Source organism: Echiichthys vipera (assembly GCF_963691815.1).
Source record: "Echiichthys vipera genome assembly, chromosome: 21".
Classification (NCBI taxonomy): domain Eukaryota; kingdom Metazoa; phylum Chordata; class Actinopteri; order Perciformes; family Trachinidae; genus Echiichthys; species Echiichthys vipera.
In genome coordinates this window covers 3168334-3184662 of record NC_139846.1, presented here as the reverse complement: position 1 = coordinate 3184662, position 16329 = coordinate 3168334, and the positions used below count along the sequence as shown (strand labels likewise).

Sequence of the window (16329 nt, the reverse complement as noted above, 5' to 3'; positions counted from 1 at the left end):
CAAACACTCACACATGACCAAGAACTAGAGAGACGTCCCCAAAAAAATTGTCAAAGAAAAATAACTTCTGGGATAAATAAAGTTAAACAAAGTAAAGTACTGGTGTTACAGGAAAGTCAAAAACATGAAAACATATGATAATCTAATGTATAAATATAACAATGAGCAGCTGAAATGGGTTTTCTCAGGAGGGTGGCTGGAGTCTCCCTTAGAGATAGGGTGATAAGTTCGACTATCCGTGAGGATCTCGGAGTAGAGCCGCTGCTCCATTGCGTTGAAAGGAGCCAGTTGAGGTGATTTGGCCATCTGGTAAGGATGCTCCCTGGGTTCCTCCCTAGGGAGGTGTTCCAGGCACGTCCAGCTTGGAGGAGGCCTCGAGGAAGACCCAGGACTAGGTGGGCGCACTCACGCTTCCATCAGTGCTGTCCATCCGTACTGTGCACCAACACGCTTCACAGCTACAGTCTAGTTCGTTTGACCAGTGTGAGTGCAACTGTACCGCACCAAGGCACGTTTGTGGTGGTTTGATGCAGAGGTGTTTACTGCAGATTAGGACAGATGAAACGTTAAAAAGCAGTCGGACAAAACTTAATCCCCGAGGGGTGATGACGTATACGCATGACATATTCGCCTCTGGGAGCCGCCATCTTGTCAGACTTTGACTCCTCCTCATTTCCTCTTACCAAAAAAGGGCATTGATGCGATGTTGGGGGAAGGGAGATATGTCTGTCTGGGTTACGTTTACAGAATTAGCCAAGTTAGCTCACATTAGCTCCACTGCCCGGGAGCTAGGGTAAGAGAACATGCTACTAGGTAACTGGAGTGGGAGTCCCATGTCTCTAGTGAAGATTACACCGGCTCCAGTTGTGAAGTGCAGGCAGCATTTATGATCTCTGATTTAAACTGATATTCAACACAGCACCATGCTCATAGACTGTAAAACACAGCGGCCCGAATCCTCCCGGTGCTCCAGATTAGCATCTAGTGTATGTGCCATCGATAGCAGGCTGTACTGCAAGTCATGGTGCAAATGCAGCTATGTAATTAGCATAACAAAGCTAACGTTAAAACGGTGTGTTCCTAAACCATCTGTTGGATAGGTCGATCGAAGAGCAAACCATCTTGTCACTTATAGTAACACCACCACACGAATGGCCGCAGTCCAGGTCGAGATGACAGAGTTAGCATGCTAATGATGCTAACCCTGACAACTAGCCTCCGAGGAAAAGTGAGGGCCAGAGGCTAAATGTCACTCAAGAGCCCACGCCCCTAATTATTTATACACTTTTACCTCCAATAACATAAAAACTAGCCTGTTACAAAAAAATTCACCCCCTCAGTGTTGTCATGGAGACATGACATAAACATACAGACGAGAACGTTTTTTTGTAAACAAGCTCTAAAAAGGTTTAACATGGGGGTCAATGAGAGACTGCTCTATGGTGCAAACTACTCCTACTGGACACTCTGAGAACTGCAGTTTTTGGCACTTCAATCAGCCTAAAACACGGGGCATTGTACGAATGGACAGTGTAAGTGCGCCCTATATCTCTACACTGGCCTGGGAACGCCTCAGAATCCCCCAGTTAGAGCTGGTTATTGTGGCCCGGAAAAGGGAAGTTTGGGGTCTCCTGCTAGAGCTGCTGCCCTCGTGACCCAATCCCGAATAAGCAGTTGAAGATGAGATAATATGATAATAGAAATGTGATTATATGATATTCATGATTTGTTTTATGTCTATCTCAGATTATCTGGTTAGTTATTGTCATGTTCACAATAATTGCAAGATGCAGTCATTGGCATGAAAAAGGTTCCCTCCAACAATACTCATTAAATACCTATTAAAAGGGAAAATCACAGTGAAGTCAAAGAAAATGAGAATGATCCCTGCATGATCCCTTTGCTCCCAAATGTGTGTCTAACTTAAGTATTATTAGGTACACCTAGTTCAGTCTAATACAACAGCCCAACAATGAATCCCTCATAAATATTTAGTTTTTGTTGAAACTTACTATTAAGTGATGATTCAACTTTTGGAGGAATTAAGGAATTAGTTTGTGCTGCTGTAGAACTGTATTGTGTTAATACAGAGAGCTGTGAGTGTGTGCTCTTACATTTTCATTTTGCCTTTTGTTAGAGTGTGGTGGACTCCTTAACAACCCAGCGGGTGGGAATTTTGCTTCCCCTGGGTACCTGGTGTCCAACTACAGCAACAACCTGAACTGTGAGTGGCTGATCCAGAACCCCCAACACATAAACTCCTCTATTGTGGTGCTGATACAGGACCTGCACTTGGAGAACCACCAGAACTGTGAATCAGACTACCTCCAGTTCCGTTTAGGTGAGTGTAACACAGAGAATACATCTAAATCCATAAAAGTATTGCCATGAAGTTGCCTGCACAACATTTCTGCTGCCCCAAACACGAAGCCTCTGTTAAGGACATACCATGGAGCTTTCTCCCAAAATTCTACTTTCAGCACAATATATCTCATTGCATCTAATTATTTGTTAACCCCACACAAACAGCAATATGTATGCTTATATATTTAAAAAATACAATTACATCATAGTACATCAGTTCTTCAAAATCAGCCACCGACTAGGTGACCCTTGAACAGGTAGTAGCCTTGTGGCTGCTGATGGAACTTCATCAATTGAACAGACTTCAGATTCCAAATAATAAAATAAATATGAGTTTGAATCATGGTATAACATGATATGCAATATGAGTGACCCATTTTTGTTCTTACTTTTAGGCCGAAAAGTAAAAGCACATAGGAAATGACGAATGATTGTGCAAATATTTAAGAGAGCTCCTGGGGCGCCTTGAACTATTATCTAACCTTTATTAGTACAATCCTTAAACTTTTTAGAGACTTTTTAACATTTTTAGAGGGGTGAGGGTGGGGACAGGGCATGTTCACGGGCAGACAGCAGTTCAACAGTAGAAGTCACATAGAAGTGCAGTACACTGTATATCATCTGAAAGATGGAACCTGAAGTTTCATTTGAGATGTAGCTCAGCACTGTGTCAAGTTTAATTAAATACAATTACATGAATTAATTGATTACTATTGTGAAAGTGTATTAGGGCTTAGAACTTAGTTAGTATATGATGACCATTCTTATGCTCTACTATACAGTATATCATAAGTTGTTGCAGAAAGTTTTGGGTCAATTTGTTTCACACATTTGGTGAAAAAAACAAAAAAACAATGTAGCAATTGAGAATCGATGAAAAAGGGTAAAAACCCTTCCAAAATCCCAGATTAAGATACCCTGTATTGAGGAAGACCATAGAAAAATCCATGTTGTGTTTGAGATCAAAAACTTTTGACATTTGGAGATTCGATTGGCAAGCACATATACAGTTGGACTTATTATATCCACCGCAAACTAACATGGTTGGCTTGGGCCCCTTAGGTTGTTTACTTTCATATGATATCAAGCTTCATTCTTGTTTTAAAACAGAGCTTGCTCCAGCCTCTGTAAGACTGCCCCTGACCTATAAATGGGTTGGGCATGTACTGTAATACTGATTACAATTATCCATCGTTTCTCATTAACAACTCTTATTAAAAGTTAATGGTGATGGGTCGTGTCGGGTATGTGGTGTAAGAAGAACGTCACAACCACACAGGTCTTGCTCTGACTCTGGTTTCCTCTTTTAATCTGGTGTAAAAAGCAGCAACACACAATGCTGTCATCAGAGATTAACATCATGGTTAACATCAGAGGTTAACCAACTGCATGCCTTCAGATATCTGACTTAGAAGTCCCTTTCTTTTCAAAGTCACCATTTAAAAACGTGATTGTATAGTTTTACATTGAATTCATATATATATATATATATATATATATATATATATATATATATATATATATTTGAGCAAAAGTTACCAAGAGCTATTTTTCTTTTACATTTACATAAAAATGTCAAAACCAGAATTTAATGAATTCATTCATTAATAGTGAACAGAAAAGCATTTAATCCCACACAGGACCACAAACGAGAATAAAATTCTATTAGTCCATTAAAGGTAACATAAAATATGTAATACACACACATTAATAAAGCCCACCTGGTATAAAAAGCAGCAACACACAATGCTGTCATCAGAGATGTTAACAAACTACATGCGTTCAGATCTGTGTATCAGAGACTTACACAGACAGGAAGTCAGTCTGTGAGTCAGCAGTAAAGAAGCATTAGCTTGACAAGACTGGAAGCCAGCTAGTGAGTAAGCTATGTGGCTAGCTAATTAGCATTAGCTCAACACAAAACATGAACAAAATCACCATTTCTGCACGGAATCTGTAACCTCCAGAATACATGCTTGATTCTTTCACAGTCAAAATACACATTACTGAAAATCATTAAAATCATTCTAAAACATTAAACAAAAACTAATAATTTCTGCATTGCTCTGATACACCCACCTTCAGCTTAGAAGTTTCTTTCTTTGTCGAGTCACGTAGGCTACGGTGTCAGAGAAGGGACACTGCAGTTGCACGTTTAACCCACCAGGTGGCTTCAAAACAAATATAAAGGACAAGCACATCAATTTTGTAGAAATTCATAATAGGTTATTTATAACCCTGTTACATATGCACAGAAATACATACGAACAAACCATAACAAATGGACGTAGCCTCTCTGTCGAGGACCGTTCTCTCAAGTTGATGCAATTGTCCTCGCCTATGGGAGTCTCCATCTTGTCAGACTTTGACTCTGCCTCATTTCCTCTGACCAAAAAAGGGCATTGATGTGATGTTTGGGGGAGGGAGATACATCCATCTGGCTGACCTATACTGAATAAGCAACATTAGCACGATACAGTCTATGCCAGGAGCTATGTCCATGAGGCTACAAGCACATGCTATTAGATAAACAGGAGTGGGCGGGAGTTGGAGTCAATATTGAGATTTTTTCTTCAGAAGAGAAAGCCATCTTGTCACTTATGGTAACACCACCACATGAATGACCACAGTCCAGGTCAAGATGATGGAGTTAGCATGCTAATGATGCTAATACTGACAACTAGCCTAAGCAAAGTGAGGGTCAGCAGCTAGCTGTCACTCAAGAGGCCATCAACTTTAACCTCCAATAAAATAATAACTAGCCTGGTACAAAAAAAAAAATCACCCCCCTCAGTGTTGTCATGGAGACTAGACTAGAATGTTTTTTTTATACCAGGCCTTAGATAGGTTTAATGATGCTGTGAAAACATCATCTTTATCATGGGGGTCAATGAGAAACTGCTCTATTATGAAACCTGCCACTAGTGGACACTCTGAGAATTGCAGTTTTTGGCACTTCTGTCTTGGATCAACCTGGAAATCGCTAAGTCACATGCTTCCACTATGAGGGATACACACAATGACTATGTGCAATAGTTTTTTGTTGTTCTACAGGTATGTATGGAGAACAGCCTGAATGATCATATAGTGTGGGCAGCCCAGTAGCTCAGTAGGAGAGAGTCTGTCTTTATGTTTTGCTTTTGTTAAACTGTCTCCCCCCTCCTTCAGGTGACTCTGATGGGGAGCTGTTGGCCAAGTTATGTGGGCAGTCCACCCCCAACATTCCCATTGTGGTTTTTACCCCACAGCTCTGGGTCCATTTCAAGACTGACAACTCCCAGGGAGATCTGGGCTTCAAGGCCAAGTACTTGTTCTCTGGTAAGATAGACATATTTAAATTTGTATTGGTCTAATCAAGCGTCATAATGTTCCTATCAAAGTCCTTAGGCAGATCATTCTCTCTGCAGAGTGTGGAGGCTGGCAGACAGGGGAAGGAGGGGTGTTATCCAGTCCTAACTACCCCAACATCTACCCCAGCCCCAGTCGCTGTGCTTGGCTGCTACAGGCCCCAGTGGGCCACACTATTAGGGTGAGTCCATACCATGGACTGGTGCATTGACCAGTAATATACTGTTTCCTTCTTTATGATACTGTTACTTCTGTATTCATAGCCTTATTTAGATGCTGAGGAACCAAGTACAAGCACAACAGCAGGAGCTCAGCTATCTTAAATGACATACAGTGATGGAACAGACAAATGAAAACTAAATCAGACACAATTTCGATACTTTGTAAAGTAATGTGCCATATCTAACTGAAGACATCTGTCTTTTATATTATGATGTCAACGCTTGGTGAGTCAGCCACTAAAGTGGTTTCTGGATGTGGGAGTTTTACACTGCAAAGACAGAGTCACACAAAGTGTTGTCATGTACAATAGGGCTACCCCCGACCAATTGATTTTCTTGGCCAGTGGTCGTCATTTAGAAAGGTTAGTCGACTAATTGACGCATATTAAAAAAAAATCTTCTCCTCACCCTCTGCGTGTGCACAGGTGGTTGACCCTCTCTCTAAGCTGGGGTCCTCTACGAGAGGCCAGGGAGCTTGAGGGTTCTGTGCAGTATTTTTGCTGTTCCGAGCACTGCACTTTTCTGGACCGAGATGTCCGAGGTTGTTCCGGGAATCTGCTGTAACACTCCTCCAGCTTGGGGGTCACTGCCCCGATTGCTCCGATCACCACAGCCACTACTGTCACCTTTACCTTCAAGGCTCTCTTTACAGCTCTTCTCTGAGCCCTTGGTATATTTCAAGTTTCTCGTGTTCCTTTTTGCGGATGTTCCCATCGCTTGGTATCACCACATCCACCACCATGGCTTTCCTTTGTCCCTTATCCACCACCATGATATCTGGTTGGTTTGCCATTACCATCCTGTCAGTCTGTATCTGGAAGTCCCACAGGATCTTCACTCGCTCATTCTCCACCAGCTTTGGAGGAGTTTCCCATTTGGATCTTGGGGTTTCCAGTCCATACTCTGCGCAGATGTTTCTGTACACTATGCCAGCCACTTGGTTATGCCGTTCCATGTATGCTTTCCCTGCCAATATCTTGCACCCTGTGGTTATGTGTTGGATTGTTTCAGGTGCTGCTTTGCACAACCTACACCTTGGGTCTTGTCTGTTGTGGTATATCTAGGCCTCTATCGTTCTGGTGCACAGGGCCTGCTCCTGTGCAGCCATGATGAGTGCCTCAGTGCTGTCCAGCCCTCAATAGCCATTGGTAGGACTTCTTGAGATCAGCCACTTCAGTGACGTTCCGGTGGTACATGCCGTGTAGGGGCTTGTCCTCCCATGTTGGCTCCTCCTCCAGCACCTCCTCATTTGCTCGCCATTATCTGAGACATTCGCTGAGTACGTCATCCGTGGGGGCCTTATCCTTGATGTTTTCATGGAGCTTGGATGTTTCATCCTGGATAGTGGCTCTCATGCTCACTAGTCTACAGCCTCCTTCCTTACGGCTTGCGTACAGTCTCACGGTCTGCCATTTGCCTGTGGCATTCCAGGGTACTTGTAAGTGTCCTCCACGTCTGTTATTACTCCTTCTGGGAGTGGGACCCCTTCGGGGTGGACTACCTTGCCTCTCCGTGTCACCATCCTACTACATTTCTCAAGGCCGAATGATATCCCAATGTCAATGCTGTAGATAGGTAGGTGGTGTGGAACAGGGAATCGATGTCCCGTTTGCTCTTAGCATACAGCTTGATGACATCCATGTAGAGGAGGTAACTAATCGTAGCAACATTCTTGATAAGGTATCCATAGCCAGTCTTGTTGATTATTTGGCTTAGGGGGTTCAGACCTATGCAGAACAGCAGTGGGGACAGAGCATCTACGTGGTAGATGCCACATTTGATGGATAGTTGTGCAAGTAGCTTACCATTGGCCTCGAGTGTGGTTTTCCACACCCCCATTGAGTTTGCAACGAAGGCCCTTAGAGTCCTGTTGATGTAGTACAACTTCAAGCATTCCGTGATTCATGTGTGTGGCATCGAATCGTAGGTTTTCTGGTAATCAATCCAGGCTGTGCACAGGTCGGTGTGTCGGGACTTGCGGTCTTGGGCGACTGTCCTGTCAACCAGGAGCTGGTGTTTGGCTCCTCTGGTGTCTCTACCAATTCCCTTCTGTGCTTTGCTCATGTATTGGTCCATGTGCCCACTTATCTTAGCCGCAATGATGCCGGACATGAGCTTCCATGTTGTAGCGAGACATGTTATTGGCCGATAGTTGGAGGGGACTACACCCTTTATGGGGTCTTTCATGATCAGGACCATTTGCCCTTCGGTTAGCCATTCTGGGTGAGTCCTGTCTCTCAGCAGCTGGTTCATTTGTGCTGCAAGGCACTCATGGAGTGCTGTGAGTGTCTTTAGCCAGTAGGCGTGGATCATGTCCAGGTTCGGGTGCTGTCCAGTTTTTCATACCTGAGACTCGTTCTTGGATGTCTGCCTCTGTGATGGTCACTAGGTTCTGTTCATGGAGGTTGCTGTGCTCCTCTCTCAGAGAGATCAGCCATTGTGCACTGTTGTTATGTGCTGCCTCTTTCTCCCATATGTTCTTCCAGAACCATTCAGTTTCCAGCCTCAGTGGGTCTGCTCTGCTGTCATTTCCCTGCCACTGAGCGTACACTTTCGCAGGTTGAGTTGCGAACAACCTGTTTATTCGTCTGGCTTCATTGTCTTTCGTGTACATCTATAGGCGTCTGACCAGGGCTGGCAGCCTTTGTTTGGCAGTTTTGAGTGCTTCAGGTATGGGCATCTGGCTGTACCTGTTTGGTAGTGGTTTGTTCATTGCACCACTCTGGGCCGCCGTCAATTCGCTCACTTCTTTCCGAGTAGCCTTGATCTTAGCCTCCAACCGTCTTTTCCATGGTGGGTATTGTTTCTCATGGCTCCCATGGTTGCTCTTATAGCCCAGCATCTCTAGGATCACTGCTGCTGAAGCGTAAACCAGCTCATCGGTCTCTGTGATTGTTGTGGTAGGGATCACTCTCACTGCTGCATTCACACTTTCCATGAGACTTTCAGGTGGTACTTCACTCAGCCGTTGTAATCGGTGTCGGGGTTGCCCTGTGCTCATTCTCGCCATGATCCTGTCTTTCAGGTCAGTCGCTACCTCGCTCAGCGTTATTGGTTCCATTGGGGCTATATACCAATCTTTGTTCGGGGATTCAATGTTTCCTCCTCTCTGACCTCGCACCCTGACTCCCCCTTGCCGTGGCATTTGTGTTGTATCTCGTCAATCTCAAGTTGTGATAGCAGTTGCCGTTTGTGGATGTTGGAAGACTGAGCTACTTGTTAGAGCTAGTTGTTTCGGGGTCAATCGTGACTGTGGGTTTCGAAGTCACCATTCATCCCACATTCACTGCATGTACCCTCTCTGCCCAGAGTTACTTGAGTAGTAGCATTCCAACAGAGCCTTGTTCTCGCATCTTGCCCATTTAATATATATATATACAGTATATATATATATATATATAAATATATATACACATACACACATACAGGTGCCTTGCAAAAGTATTCACCCCCCTTGGCATTTTTCCTGTTTTTTGCCCGGAATTAACATGGATTGTTTGAGGATTTGCATCATTTAATTTACTTAACATGCTGACAGATTTAAAGATTTTATTTTTTTATTGTGAAGCAAACAACAAATAGGACAAAATAACAGAAAAAAGTCAATGTGCATAACTATTCACCCCCTTAAAGTCAATACTTTGTAGAGCCCCCTTTTGCGGCAATCACAGCTCCAAGTCGCTTTGGATAAGTCTCTATGAGCTTTCCTCATCTTACCACTGGGATTTTTGCCCATTCTAATTTGCAAAACTGCTCCAGCTCCTTCAAGTTCCACGGTTTGCGCTTGTGAACAGCAATCTTTAAGTCTGACCATAGATTTTCTATTGGATTGAGGTCGGGCTTTGACTAGGTTAGTTTCCCCTTAAACTACTTAAGTGTTGCCTTAGCAGTGTGTTTGGGGTCATTGTCCTGTTGGAAGGTGAACCTCCGCCCTAGTCTCAAATCACGCACAGAGTGGTAGAGGTTTTGCTCAAGAATATCCCTGTATTTAGCACCATCCATCGTTCCCTCAACTCTGACGAGTTTCCCAGACCTGGCTGCTGAAAAACATCCCCACAGCATGATGCTGTGGAGTTCTTTGGGTGATGTGATGTGTTTGGTTTGTGACAGACGAAGCATTTTCTTTGATGGCCGAAAAGTTCAATTTTAGTCTCATCAGACCAGAGCACCTTCCTCCATACATTTTGGAGTCTCCCACATGCCTTTTCACAAACTCAAAACCTGTCATTTTGTTTTTTGCTGAAAGTAATGGCTTTCTTCTGGCCACTCTGCCATAAAGCCCAACTCTATGGAGCATACAGCTTATTGTCGTCCTATACTCCAGTCTCTGCTGTGGAACTCTGCAGCTCCTCAAGGGTTACCTTAGGTCTCTGTGCTGCCTCTGTGATTACAGCCTTCTTGCCTGGTCCGTGAGTTTTGCTGGGCGGCCGTCTCTTTGCAGGTTTGCTGTTGTACCATGTACTTTCCATTTGGTTATGATAGATTTGATGGTGCTCCTGGGGATCATCACATATTTGAATATTTTCTTATGACCTCACCCTGACTTGTAATTCTCAACAACATTATCACTTACTTACTTGTTTGGAGAGTTCCTTGGTCTTCATGGCAGTGTTTGGTTAGTGGTGTCTCTTGCTTAGGTGTTGCAGCCTCTGGGGCCTTTCAAAAAAGGTGTGTATATGCACTGACAGATCATGTGACACTTAGATTGCACACAGGTGGACATTATTTCACTAATTGTGTGACTTCTGAAGGTAATTTGTTGCACCAGAGCGTTTTATGGGCTTCATAACAAAGGGGGTGAATAAATATGCACATGCCATCACACTAAAGGCTGTAATGTAACAAAATAGGGGTGAATACTTTTGCAAGGCGCTGTATAGAGAGAGATTTTCACCTAATTTTGACATGAAACGGTTCCAAATGTTTGTTGTTTTTTTTCCTGCTACCAAGTGACCAATTTATTTTTGGTCCGCTAATGATTTTTTTGGTTGACCAGTGCTTGGTCTACTGTTTGGGGGAAGCCCTAATGTACAGTGTCATTCTTCTTAAGTTTTTGTATATGTCTAATGTTACTTTGCAGTATTACCTTTAGCTTGTCGGCATTGAACAACTGAAATATGGAAGAATCTCAGAACCCAATGGCGACCCGTCTGACATTTGAGCATGCTTTGTTTGCATTTGTAATGTCCAAATGAAGCTTTATGAAGCATTTTCTTCCACTAGATGGAGCTCTCTGTTCAACAAAGGGTTGAAAACACACTGAATTTTCAGTCATTGAGCCTCTCTCCCACAGGCTATTGTCTGACAACAATTTAGCTTTTCATTAGCTTTTTGTTATTAATTGGAACTAGTCAGGTTGTATTTTATCTTTGCAAACTTTAAATTTGATCAATCACTCATCTTTTTATTGTATTTCTTCATGCCTATCAGTTATGTATTTATCTGTCGAAAAAAATATTAATTATATATACAGTATATTATTGTTGATTTGACAGCATCGGTTGTTTACCATTTTTGCCGATGAAGCATATTGAATTGAGTGTTATACCCTCAGACCTACAGCTTAGTAGCCACCCACATTATAATAATCCCTTGCTTTCTACTCTCCTATCTTACTGCAGCTGACCTTCAGCTACTTCAACCTGGAGCCCCACTCTCAATGTGGCTGGGACTCTGTCACCATCTTCAATGGGGGATCCCCTGGCGCCCCTGTTATTGGCCAGTACTGTGGGACTACATCTCCAGGGACCATCCAGTCAGGATCCAACAAGCTTGCTGTGGTCTTCCTTGCTGACCACAGTGTTTCCAGGGGAGGCTTCATGGCTTCTTGGTCCACTGATTCCTCAGGTGGGTTTACACTTCCTAAAAGATGCTGCTATACATGTCCTCTACAGACATAACCAGAGAAAAGGCAAGGTAAAAAACAAAACAGAGGTTCTTCCTGAACCAGGGCAGTTACTTCACTTTATTTAAGTGACCCCCTGGAGAAACATGGGAGCAAGAAGTCAGGTAGGGCATCAGTCTTTGGTGTGCTACTCAGTGGCGTCTGGTGGAATTTATTTAAGGGGCTTTGTCATAAAAATATAACCTGTCCTGGCAAGAAACAGTGAGAAGATTGTGTGTTGATATAATGTACACAGACACAGTTCATATTCTGTGTTCTCAAAAACGGCGTTTTAAGATAATGATTGACACATTGTTGTTGCTGAACATGAATAAACAAGATGTTTTCATATTTAATTTAGCAAATAATCTACTGAATTTTCAATGAGAGATCTCCCTTTTTCATATACATATACAGTACATATCCATATAAACATATACTGTATATATTATTCAGAAAGGTGCTTTAGATAATTTGTTACAGTATTTATCCAAGCTTGAGGGAAGTAAAGCAGGGTAGTTCCTGAGCATCAAAATGGTTAAATGTGAAGCCTGTGAATGTTGTCATTGGTCCAGGTCATCGTTATCCCCAAAGCAATTTCAGTCAAAAGCAACTTGACTTGGTTATTTGTCTAGGAAGACGTTTCACCTCTCATCCAAGAGGCTTCATCCGTTCATGTACGCATCTGACCAGGCTGGGACTGGTCCAACTATCGGGTGTGGAGATCCAGGTATTTAACCTTTAACAAGGCCGATGATGTCATTGGAACCCTTTGTGCCCCTAGTGCCAACCACCGTCGAGAGGTTAAATACCTGGTAGTTAGTTAGACCAGACCCAGCCTGGTCAGTTGCGTGCCAATGTCGTTAGAGTGACAGTCGTCCCACAAATGACTGTCACTCTAACGACGGTCGTTGGCACTTGGAGCACAAAGGGTTCCAGTGACATCATCGGCCTTGTGAGAGGTTAAATACCTGGATTTCCACACCAGTTAGTTGGACCAGTCCCAGCCTGGTCAGTTGCGTAATGAACTGAGGAAGCTTCTTGGATGAGAGGTGAAACGTCTTCCTAGACAAATAAACAAGTTCAGTTGCTTTTGACTGGAATTGCTTTGGGGAGTTAACTGTGAAGGTTTTACAAACCTCTTGTTAAACTTTCGATTGTATTCTTTTCCTCTCTCACTGGTTGTCATGACAACTGTAACATCATGCTGATGCGGTCCAAATTGTTTAACATGTTTGTCTTTTAGTGATCTTTTCTTAAATAGATTTAGTTTGAGAGATTTGACAGTGAAGAACACCGGTCGGCTCCATGTTGTGGTCCTATCGTTTCAGTTTCCAGTCACACGTAGGCTGTCAATCAACCATCAGAAACACGACGGCTGAGACTCGCGAGAGATTAGGGGAGTGGTTTGGGGTAATGGAAATAGCGCCCAGAGGTTCCATGTATTCGTTCATAGAGCACAGCAAGCTGCGTGCGCTACCTCTTAATGAGTGTGTATGTGGAACCGACGGGCACACCGAAAAAACACCCTCAATCTCTTCCGAGGCCTGTAACCTTGCGAGACCAGATTTTCTTCGCCTCGGAAGCAGCTCCGCTCAGCTTGGCTCAGCTCGGCAGAGACAGAGATGAGAGATCAGATAAATATGTCATGCAGTCGTTGCTTTTAGTTACTATTATTGCAGAAAATAGATTATAAGCTACTCACTGACCACACAAAACATAAAATCAATTTAAAAAAAATTAATTAATAATCAATAATCAGTAGCTCATTTTTGTAGGGACCAAGTTATGTGTGTGAACTGGTAGCTGGATAGGTGCCAGTTCTCCTTTCGGGGGATCAGTGTCCCTATCCCAAATTCCTATTTGCTTGCTTCTGCCTCCTTTGCTCGGACAACACCCATCTTTGAACTCCTGCATTTTAGTCTTTTATTACTGTGTTGTCTTAACAACAAATAAATATTTGTAATTAAATTAAGTGTTACAATTTTCCTGATGAATTATAAAGAAAATCCCACTAAATTGTGAGAGAAAGTACTTTATTAAAAAAATGAATAATTCCTGACAATTGTGCTGTAAAAACACATTGCTTCATAATTTCTGACAATGGCTGATATATTTTAGTTCAGGACATATTGGACAACAGATACAAAGTCAAGCATTTTTAAAGAATGGATTTGGACATATTTCTAAATAAAAGTCCCATATTTGTACATTCAAACTTCAAGTCTAAAATTCGAGGTGAGTTGTCTCCATGTGGTTCAGATCCTGGTTCACATCCCGGCTGGGGCCCTTCTGTGTGGAGTTTGCATGTTCTCCCCGTGTCTGCGTGGGTTTTCTCCGGGTTCTCCGGTTTCCTCCCAAAGTCCAAAGACATGCATTTGTTAGGTTCATTGATGATTCTAAAGTGCCCGTAGGTGTGAATGTGAGTGTGAATGGTTGTCTGTCTCTGTTTATCTCTATGTGCCCTGGAATAGAATGGCGTCCTGTCCACGGTGTATCCCACCTCACAGCAAAAGTCAGCAATAAAATTCTGATCAAATTTTTGATTTCCTTCTATAACAGACAAAGTTACAACAATCATTAAAAAAAATAAGCTGTAGAACCATGCACCACTGACAGCTCCACGCCAATGATATCAATACTGTATATGTGTTAATCCACTGGATTTTTGTTACTGTGTGAGGGGCTTTCCAGAGTAAGGCTAGCATCTTTTTGGCTGCAGTGATGCCTAGAATATGTGTATTTCTACCTGTTAATTCTAATGAGGTTGTATCATTCAGGGGCAGCAGAGCAGGAGAGCATAGTACAGTTACACCCAGTACATCATATAGAACAGCACAAACCTCAACAAAGTTTTTACATTTTTGCATTCCCAATACATATGTATGAAGGAACCTACAAGACCTTCTGTGCACAATGTGCAGTTTGGGGATGACAGTCGTTTCATTAGACAAGACTTTCTTGGAGTTAGATACGCCCTATGAATGTAGTTGAAATGTATCAGTTGGTGATCAGGGTTCCTCAAGACAATAACAATCGAGGACCACATCCTCTTCTAGTCAGACCTGATCTCACCAGCGTATTGATTGAAGTCGCCAGCCCAAGCATGTACAATAGGCAGCTCTTTATAGGAAGTTGTCCGAAAGAATGAGTAAAGCTGAGAAACATCACCTTTGTTTTGCCCATTTGGGGCTAAGATGTGATGCAAGGGTAAGGTCCTGGTAAGTGGAGAGTTACAAGGTACATATCCATATGCTTTCATGGAAGCTCGCAGTTGAAGGTAGAGGAAGGATGGAGACATTTCTAGTCATTATGATTGAGTTTTTCCTCAGGATTCTCTAAAATTGCTGTATTATATTGAAATATTAATTCATCATTCTGAACCAATATACACTTTGATCGATAAACAAACAGCAAGTTGTTGCAATATTGTAACTGAAACGTCCAATTCAATGAATTTAAATTTAATTGCAAACATATCCCATGTTTCATTTTCTTCAAAAATATTTTGTGCTGTAAAATACATGTAATTTGGTAATTCCTTGAAAGTATTATTGCTGTGAATTGTGTTATTTGTATGATCATTTATACATGCACTGTACAGTCACCTTTCCTTTCCTGGCCAGGTTGTGGAGGGGTGATCCATGCTGATACAGGAACAATCAAGTCTCCAAACTATCCACAGAACTTCCCAGCTAATGTGGAGTGTTCCTGGCAGATCATTGCCCATGAGGGGAACCACCTGGAGATGACCTTTAACAGTGATTTCCAGATTCCAGACAGCAGTGGGACCTGCCAGAGCAGCTTTATCAAGGTACTAGCAATGAACTACAGCAGAAACATGTTCAAATGATGCGTAAGTTCAGGGGCTACTTAGGGAAGGAGTACAGACTGCCGGCAGGGTTAGGTTGATATTGCTGCGTTCTGAGATCTCAGTAAAGTAATTACTTTGGTGAGTACGAGTATGTGAATGTGTATGAAAACAAACGCAAACATTGACAGATGTCCTGAGACTAGTTATATACAACATGGATCATCTAGGCCGAGTGTGAGTGCGCCCTTAGTCTTTTATTTTTAATCATATTGTAATAGCAATAATAACACATGACTTATTAAGACATAAACACAGATTCCTCTCAATGCCACACATTTTTTGGAAGCACAATTAATGAGCGCACATTCTGTGATTATGATCCCGGCCTTCCCCGTAGTTTGGGAATTTAGAAAGCGATGCAGCAGTAACAATGGCAAGTTTCAAAGTCAAATGTTTCTCTGGACAAGACCAAAGTTATCTGCATTTACTGTACATGTGAACTGAGTTACCCTCGGAGCATGTCCAGTCTCAGATACCACCTGCTGTCCAAGCACACAGCTGATGCAGAGAGGCTCCTCCCCCTCAGCAAAGACACACCACACTGGATAGTTTCACTACAATGTGGTAGTATTACTAAGTTATGTAACATCACATCAATATGTCCTTTCTGATCTGATTGAGGTTATTCTGGAGAATAT

The 16329-nt window shown here is 42.5% G+C and overlaps 1 protein-coding gene across 1 annotated transcript in view; it reads left to right on the top strand.

Annotated features, from left to right (window-relative positions):
• The window catches only part of cubn (cubilin (intrinsic factor-cobalamin receptor)), a gene marked incomplete at both ends in the record, with an annotated part of 156199 nt that overhangs the window by 111363 nt on the left and 28507 nt on the right, over positions 1-16329 (top strand). The window contains 5 exons of the mRNA XM_083936559.1: positions 2138-2341; positions 5533-5682; positions 5772-5893; positions 11555-11780; positions 15444-15631. Of these exons, the coding sequence (XP_083792685.1) occupies positions 2138-2341; positions 5533-5682; positions 5772-5893; positions 11555-11780; positions 15444-15631 (890 nt within the window). The remainder of the gene's footprint in view (positions 1-2137; positions 2342-5532; positions 5683-5771; positions 5894-11554; positions 11781-15443; positions 15632-16329) is intronic.